At 38.2% G+C, this 9,282-nt stretch overlaps 1 protein-coding gene across 1 annotated transcript; it reads left to right on the forward strand.

The window, feature by feature from the left end:
- Positions 1-2,266: 2,266 nt before the first annotated feature.
- Positions 2,267-9,025, forward strand: LOC124173522. Its single transcript, XM_046552965.1, has 2 exons — positions 2,267-2,612; positions 8,334-9,025. Exons 1-2 carry the CDS (start codon positions 2,283-2,285, stop codon positions 8,424-8,426), a joined length of 423 nt encoding a protein of 140 aa, XP_046408921.1. The 5' UTR covers positions 2,267-2,282; the 3' UTR covers positions 8,427-9,025.
- The last annotated feature ends 257 nt before the right edge of the window (positions 9,026-9,282 follow it).

Here is a 9,282-nt window from a genome sequence, read left to right on the forward strand (position 1 = left end):
AATGATCTGTGCCTGACATTTTGGCAAAAATTTGCATTTTTTATTATTATTTTAACGGAGTGATCTTATGAGTAGTGATGCTAGATACATTTTTTCAATCTTTTTTTCCAGAAGTAACCCTTCATTTGTAAAAAATTTGAAAATAACATTTTCTAAGTGTCCTGTCAAACTTGTAATACCCTCCCGCAACACACCTATATGTTACCGATATTTCTCTGCTCTTTGTCAGTACTGCGGCGAAATCCCATTCAGAAGTAATCAGTTTCTGGAAAACTCTAATGAAAATAGAAATGCAGCTATTATTAATTTTTTAATCTGGAAATGATATATTTAAATACGTTTTTAAATGTTTTATTGACTAAAGTAACTATTGCGAGTATTACCAATAATTTCTGCAAAAGTGTTGTTCCCTATGATGGAAAATGCGACTGAACGATATGATATTTTCTGGAAAAGTTTTTATAATGACACACTTAGGGTTTATAAATAAAAAGGAAAATTTGTATAAACGAAGAATTATTGTATTGAAACATATTGTTTTACAAATCAGAAATTGACGAGCATATGAATAAGAATTTTTCATTTACTAATTACTATAGATGAAATATTATCATTTCTCTAAATAAACAGACTTAATTAGAAAATATAAAAGATATGCATTAAAAAAACAATTTTGTCCAACTGTGTAAATAATTTTCAGCATAACAAATTCTTATGATACCCCTGATAAACACTCTAGACCCAATCGAGGCTCAGCCAGGCAGGTGGGGCAGTAATATGAAGTGTCCTGGCGGACATACTTCTTGAAGCACTCCCTACACTTCTTCTGTTTTCGTCTTTTCTGTCCTTCGTATTTGTCATATGTTCGGGGAAATGTCCTGACCAGCCCTTTTTTTGGTTGAGGCGGCCTAGGATGACTGCCTCCTCAAAGGGTCGAAGGTATAGAAATTGTCATGAGAGATTCTACAATTTGAATTCAGAAGTCAATGAGAGGAGTTTTCCAAACATTTTCTGCGAATAAAAAATTAGGTATAATTAAAACATCAGGCTTTACTTTGTGAAACCTCTCCGTATTGGAAATAAAGAAATAAAACTTTGTAAGGTTCACTATTATTTCAATATGGGCACGACCTGGGTTTCGTAACGTGGTTACATCTTCATCTTCATCTGAAGACGTAACCACGTTACGAAACCCGGGTCGTACCCGTATTAAAATAATAGTGAACCTTACAAAGTTTTATTTCTTTATTTCCAATAAAAAAAAATGAGTTCAGTAACAGAAAATAAATAAAATAATAAAGTTTAGTAGGTGGATTATTCATCTGTTGAAAAATCTTTGTTGGATAATTTAATGCGTAAAGAAAGGACGCAGCATAGTTTTATATGAAGCGTATTTAGTTAATAAGCATGGTTAAAAAACTATGACAATCGACGCCAATATGGCATTAAAAAAGGTCGACCATTGGTATTTAGTGTACTAGGAGAACGGTTTTTTCTTCAAAACCGCCTTTTGATATCATCCCTCACATAATAGGGTGGTTTCCTATTATTTTTTTATTGCTTGCATCAAAATATTATTACTCCTGGAGTACGTATTTCACGCTTTCAGATTTTTAAGTGACGATATCGATTTTTCGCGATTAAATGAAAAGTGAAAAATTTCAAGCGCGAGAAAACGCGACGGCCAAGTATGAATGATGGGAAAACTCCGTATGACGTCGTTCTGGTTCCCACTGCCGCATGCGAGGTGACCTTGGGGCGAAGCTTCGAGCGCTGATACGACGCAGGATGCTAGCAGGTATCAGAGTACCCTGCTAGCCGGTAGCGCTTGGCTTAAATAAGGATTAGTAATACCTTATCAAACGAAGAAAACTTTCCGACCTTAGCCAGTTTTAATAGGTGATTATTAAGACATGTTTCCATGAGCGCTGTGCCTCATGCATGCATTAGTAATCTCAGACGATGTAAAACTCCTATCTACTCGTATAGAAACTAGGTCCCTGAGACGTCACGTGGAGTGGCATCGCATGGGCGCCTTTTTGGCCTTTTTCAAATGAGAATAAAATTGACCAATGCCATTCGTTTAAACCGGGGTTTCTAAAACCAAATAATTTATATATTATAAATACCCTAATGGTGGGTAACGAATCGCAATCAATGCCTTTTCTTTGATGAAGGGCACTACCCTATTAAGACTCGTCAGCGCCGCGAGGGAACTGAATCCGCGCCAGGAACTCACCGTTTCGCTTTTTTTCCCACAGGTGATACTGCTGTGGGCGCCGATGGCCGCCCTCCTGCTCCAGTTGAACCTGCAACCTATCACTGCGCGGCCGCAGCAACACTTCCTGGTCAGACACCTCGAGCCCATCTTCCGGGAGGACTTGATACCCGACAAGAACCGGCCGCCTCCCGGGCCGCACGGCGGCGCCACCCGAGCCTTCGCCACTTTCAACCCGCACGCGAACGAGTACGGGAGTCGAGTCACGCCGCACTCTCACCTCGTGCTGTACCTCGGCGGCGGTCGGCCCGCCCCCGGTCTGCGGGGGCAGATCCAAAAGAGCCCGCCACCAGAGCCCGCGCCACAATTTGGCGGGAACTTCGGGGCGGGAGAGGTAGGTCAGGCTGCGACCGGAAAGCGCGGGACCGTCAAGCCTTAGGTTCCATGCGCACACATACAACGTATTGGACGGCTAATACTTTATCGGTTGAGCGCTACTTGTACATTCGCTTAATTTGAACCGGTTGCTGGATTGTTGTGTAGGCGCCGCGCCGTTGGCCCACAGTGGAAATGTCCGGCTGCTGATTGACTAAAGGCCTAATTCTTCGTTAAAACTTTCGCGGGTGCTCGTCATTATGATTAAAAACTTTTCGGCTGTGTCGCCGCGTCAATTCGTGGGTGGCCCCAACGTTTCCCGACCGATGCTGGTCGCTTTTTCAAGGGATTGTTGAATCAATTGTTCAATACAATCCCTTGAAAAAGCGACCAGCACCGGTCGGGAAACGTTGGGGCCACCCATGAATTGACGCGGCGACATAGCCCAAAATTTTTTAATCATAATGAGTAAAGGCCTGTTTACACGGTACATTAACACGTACGGGTTAATATCTAAATGTATGAACGCGAGAATTAACGCCAGAATGCACCGTGTAACCACCCAACTTGTGCGAATGCATGCACAGAAAATAGAACATGTTCTAATTTGGTGCATGCATTCGTACATGTTCCGTTACGGTCCACAAAAATCATTCACGCAAACGTACATTAACTCGTACGTGTTAATGTATCGTGTAAACAGGCCTTAATCCTTAGTTTTTTGTCGTTGCCAGTGCATGGTCGGTAAGTGTACAAGGTTCCATACCCTCAAATTGTTCACATTGGTAAAGTATTTCAATGGTGAATCATTGGAGGCCATGGCAGCTTGCACACTGACCGCCCACGATCCGGTACCAAATTAAAGGCGGTTGATCACCAATACGAAGCAAGTGACCGCTTGACCGGTAAAAATCCGGCGTATTTGCAAGCAGCGCTCCGCTGATGAAACATCGGCCGGTTTTTTACCCTTCGTCCATAATCGATCTTTGCGCAAGGAGCCTGAGGAAGGTGAAAGAGTCCGATCACGTCCTTTCTAATACCCCGGAAGAAAAAAAATCGCGGGAAATAAATGTGTTTATCAAATGAGATGAGCGACCTCTTCGATGTAAGAATAGATACAATGGAATAATACATATTCATTTGAATAAGACATATCCGTGATGTTTCAATGTAGAAAAATGTAGTTTTCTCCCAAATCCTTACAGGAATGAATGCCTGTTACGAAGAAAAACTCAAAGAATATATTTTACTGGGCTATTTTCAACGTAATGAGGAAGTAATGGGACATGCATCAGTCAACAATTCCTGTTTCGAGAATAAATAACTACTATATTGTTTTGGTATATACCTGTGATGAAATATATAAACAGATACATTGATTTATTTTCAATAAGATGGCTTAAAAAAAACTTAAAAACCTAACAGAACCGCAGCGCGCCACCATTAAAAATGTAATTGAGGCCAGAGATATGAGTAAGGGCCAAAGGACATACAGTCCTTGTAAAGTCCCGCAACGATAGCCTCACTTAAATTATAAATTTGGTCAAAATGGGACGAGAAATTTAAAATGTAAGAACAAATCTGATGGAATAGTACAAGTTATAAAAAAAAATAAATCCATCATGTGTTAATGAAGAAAAATGTAGTTTCACCCCAAATCATCGCAAGTATGATCACTTACTCTCAAGAGAGTTCAAAGGAAATGATTTTTGTGCTATTTTCAACGAAATGCGGAAAAAAGACAGACGTCACACCTCAATCATTGGTTGAGAAAGATGTGGGCACAAAAAATGGGATTTCTACGAGTTCACTGAGAAAAAAGTAAGCGCTCATAACCGTCGCGGCTAAGTTATAACGGTGGGCAATTCCTAAGCTGTGGAGTCCGGATCAAGGCTCTCGAGAGGCCGTTTTTCCTCTTGTGGCCCTTTTTTCACTCTAACAAAAGTTTAAAAAAAAATGTTAAACAATACTGCATCATAAAATATAAATTTTTTGTCGGCTTCGGTGGCGGCAGCGCGGCGTAAAGTCCTCGCCTGCCTGGTCGTGGGTTCGAGTTCCGTCTGGTTTAGTTACCCCTATCCAGGGCATTGTTCGTTTGTACACGTGTCATTGTTAACTTGTTGAAAAACCCTGTTGTAAAAGGCCAATTTGTGCTGCTTTCAGTAGAATGGGAAAAAGTGGGACTGTCAATGTAGTGATGGAAAAATCGATTTCGATTGAAATCGGAAATCGAGTTTTAGCTGTAAAATATGGAGGAAATCTTTAATTTTCGATCCAATATCTTAATTACCCCAAGGTATGTAATCAATCATGGAGATTATATGGATATGTGGTCGATTTTCTCAAAACAAAAAAGCATGAATTACAAGTGTCTCCATTCTATTTACCTCAGTATTTTTCACCGTTATGCTAAGTGAAGGTATTCATTACATTTTTCGTTCGCAAAGAATATCATTACGCAGATATTGGTTTAAAATATTTGTTTATGCAGTCTAAATTACTGCAAGATATAATTTTAATCAATTATAGTGATCATAAGGATATACATTCAATTTTATCAAACAAAAAAAAAAGAAAATGTGCTACAAACGTCTCAATTTCTCTTTACCTCAGTATGTCCTTACCGTTATGCATAGTATTCTGATGATATTTTTCTTTGAAAAGAATATCTTCATGCAGTTATTGGTATAAAAACTTCGTATCCACAGTCTAAATTACAGCAAGATACATAAATATGTACCGAAGAAGTGAATGGCAAAAATGTCGCACTCCTCTGATTTAGTGTAGTGCGATATTTTTGGTAAAGTCTTTCACAAATAGGTAAAGTCTCTATACCATAAGAATTGATGATTTTTATGCTATGTTGGAATTCACAAGAAACTGTGGAGGAATTGATCGCAGACTAAGAGACGCTAAATCATTAAATCATGAAGGGTCCAGCACACTTTTAATATTTCCGCGAGGAATAAAGGGCACAGTTCCAATTGAGAAGGAAATTTCTGCATCTCCAAGATTTTAATTAAAGACCCCTATTCCCACCAAATCTGCATACCTTCCGCTGATGAAATTTTCTCATTATTTTCTTCTTAGGATTGGACGATTAAAAGTGTGAAGGGTGTATATATATCTGCGAAACATTTCGGCAAATTAAATATTTCCGCGAATTAGTGGCTCGGCACGAAAGAAAAATTTTACGCTACCAGATTATCGCATACTTTGACGCTTGAGACTTTAAAACCACAAATTAATTCCTTTAGAGTCATTTTATTGACAGCTGCGGATTAAATCTTTTACAACGATTCACTCGGCAAATAGGTTGGCCAAGAATCATAAAAAAATTATATATTTTTGTATAAATTGATATTCGTAACATTTTATGTGCCATCATTTGGAGTTGTTTATTACATCCAAAAATGTGCAGTAGACATTTAATGTTTTATTATTTCTCTCTCTAAAAACAAGAGGCCACAAGAAATTAATATACTAACGTGAACGAAAATAAGAGCACGTAAATGTGAAGAAAAACTCATGGTTAAATATAGCTGTAAGTTCACATTATTTCCAAAACTGTTTGCAAATGAGTAAATAAATGTAATCTAATTAATGATGAGTAAACTGATAATAGTTATAAAGATAGGGTATTTAAAGGTTTCAATACTGTACCAATGAGTTTGAAATTAAATATTAAAATGTAATTAACGAGTACGAATTATGTAATAGGAACATCGCTCTTGTTCGACCGGACCTGTTCTATTTATATCGTGATGAATTCACAATTAAAAACTTGGCTATCACATTGAAATCATCAGGCTATACTTAGTATGCGGTTTATTTCAAGCCTGTCACGTGAACGGCGCAAATATTTACGTAAGTTGTCATGAGAAAAAAGTCCCCCGGAACGGGAATCGAAACATGGACTTCAGATCCTTCATGAAAACACAAACGGCAATTTCCACACTATTTAATTCACCACTCAACTACCGACCATGGTTTCAACACTTGTGTAATTTTCAAGAAAATTACATAAAGTGTTGATACGTAGTCGGTCGTTGAGTGTTAAATTGAATAGTGTGGTAAGTAATTACCATTTGTGTTTTCATCATGGATATAGCAATATTCCACAAAATCAAGCCCGAAACAATTTTATATGGACTTCAGATTTAAGAGTCAGTGCCCAGACCACAACGCAATCCAGGTGCTATAATTCCCAAAGCAATTTTACCGATGGTCAACGATACTAGATGCTAGGCCCATACGGTTCACCAAGGGTGGCCAAGCAAGGTAAAATGGGCTTCCAAAAAGGCACTAACGAAAGGAGAACCCCATTACAGCACTATCGCCGCACTTGGCGGTAGTAGGGTGGTTTCCTATTATTTTTTTATTGCCTAAATTAAAAGACTATTGCTCCAGGAGTACGCATTTCACGCTTTTAGATTTTTAAATGACGATATCTATTTTTCGCGATAAAATGAAAAAAGAAAATTTTCAAGCGCGCAAAAACGCGACGGCTAAGTATGAATGCTGGGAAAACCCAAACTAATGGTGGTAACGAATCGCAATCAATGCCTTTCGTTTTCCTTGATGAAGGAAACTACCCAATTGTGGTTTATTTCAAGCCTGCATTGGACAAACATCTGTAACTGTTGAAATTCGGTATAATGCCCATGGGAATTATAGAAGCTAGCATGGGATAGCGTAGTGGTGTCCGCAGTGTATATAGAGCATAGGCGTAACTATGGTGGGATGAGAGAATAGATCCTCCCCCGAAAAGCCTCAGAGAAATAAAAATGATACATAAAACTATTGTCTTGTAATGACATATAATAACTGCATCTGCTTATGCACTAATTTATATCTTAAGTGCCAAAATGATGAAAATATATTTCCAGGTAAGTCTTTTTTCCCAAATTTTCCCTGACCCACGGTTGCCTGAGGGGGGATCACCCCCATACGCTCCCTCTATCTCCCCAGAGCATATTCCTAGTTACACCACTGATGCAGAGTTTACATTTTCCAGAATTTACATGCATGCATTAAATTGATATTTAAAAATTAAATTTGAGGAGTAAATGCTGAGGAAAAATTTTATAATTTGAGAAACAGGAACGTAGTGACAAGGGTACTCCCTGCACATTTCTGCTTTAGGCTTTCTCAGCGGTGAATTCGACTTCTCTACATGGTTTTCGCGTTAGCTGTGTCGAAGTTGTTTTTAGGATGACGTTTCGTGGCCTATGCTGGCCACATCTTCAGATCAGGTCTGCCACTTGGAATGGATAGGCAAAGTGATCAATTCACCCGTGCAAACATTAGAGGAGCTAACACAAAAGGAGACCTAATTTTTTTGGATCTAATTAGTGTCATTGAAAATATTTGTTGATGGACTCAATTAAACAGTCTTTTTCAAACAAAGTACACGAAACGAAGCTCAAAGGTGGAATGCCGAAACGTCATCCTGAAAACTTCTTCGACGCAGCTAACCCGAAAACCATGGAGAGAACTACTCTCTGTACAACATGAAATATTTAAAGTGATATTTTAAGTTTCGAACAAGCAATACGTCACGACAGAATACCGGTATGGTGGGAGTGATATATTCTCACTCATAAAAAAAATTTCACAACAGAAAACATATATTCTTGCTATCCCGTTCATCTAAGATATTCGATCTAGGCTAAAGACCTTCGAAATCATGTGAACACCCAGATCTAGAAATAAGACGTGTTTTCTATTTTCTTTTCAGACACACCCACTGTTTCACTACGGATACCCATTTGAGCCGCTGCCACTTCTAGGTTCACCATACTTCCTGAACTCTCATCCACTACATTTTTGAAGACAATTAACTATCAATGAGTTATCACTTAACTCGTGCAAACATTGAAGGAGTGTACACAGAAGGAGACTGAACTTTTCGATTCTAATGAGTGTCGTGGAAAATATTTTTTGAAGGACTCAATTTAAGTGTTTTTCAGATAAAGAACACACAACAGAGTACAAAGGTATTATTCACGAGTTTACAGTATTTTATATGTTACCCGCTCAAAATCCTAAACTTGGCAGAAAGAGATGATTAAATGAAAAGTATTAGTTGGAAGATTTGACATATTTTGTCGCATAATGTTATTGAAGCTTGAATTTTATTGTAACTGGGATGAAGAAGTAGATAGTGCCATGAAAGAATGATAAAAAGCATGTAAAGATGTATTTTTTATAATAAATAATTGCTGTTATGCAAACCATAGCAATCCATGCAAAAATGTTTAACATAGAGGATATTTAAAATTTACTGCTGAGAAGTTACGGGTGTGAATTATTCCTGGTGGTATTTCTTCGAATGAGAACTGACTTAAAAATTCAAACTCAGAATTTTAGGATAGAGTCCTTCAAATTGCTAGCTCAAAATCCTTCAAACTAGCTATTTTAACACGTTGCGTACGGATGGCGAGAATACTCTTCATTTTTTTCCCGAACGTTCCGGACGGATGAGGAAGATTCTCGTCATTTAGGCGCGTCAACCTAAAAAATTTTAAAGCGTACAATACGTGTTCGTTAGCACGTTTTCAGTTGCTGTTTGTTATTCATAATGAATTGATGCATCATTAAGTTTGATTGGGTAAATTTATATTCTAAGCATTAGCTTTTTAACCATGTTTAAACCAAAGGCATTACGCCCTAATAGGCACATATTT

This window comes from Ischnura elegans, unplaced genomic scaffold, assembly GCF_921293095.1.
Source record: "Ischnura elegans unplaced genomic scaffold, ioIscEleg1.1, whole genome shotgun sequence".
Lineage (NCBI taxonomy): Eukaryota > Metazoa > Arthropoda > Insecta > Odonata > Coenagrionidae > Ischnura > Ischnura elegans.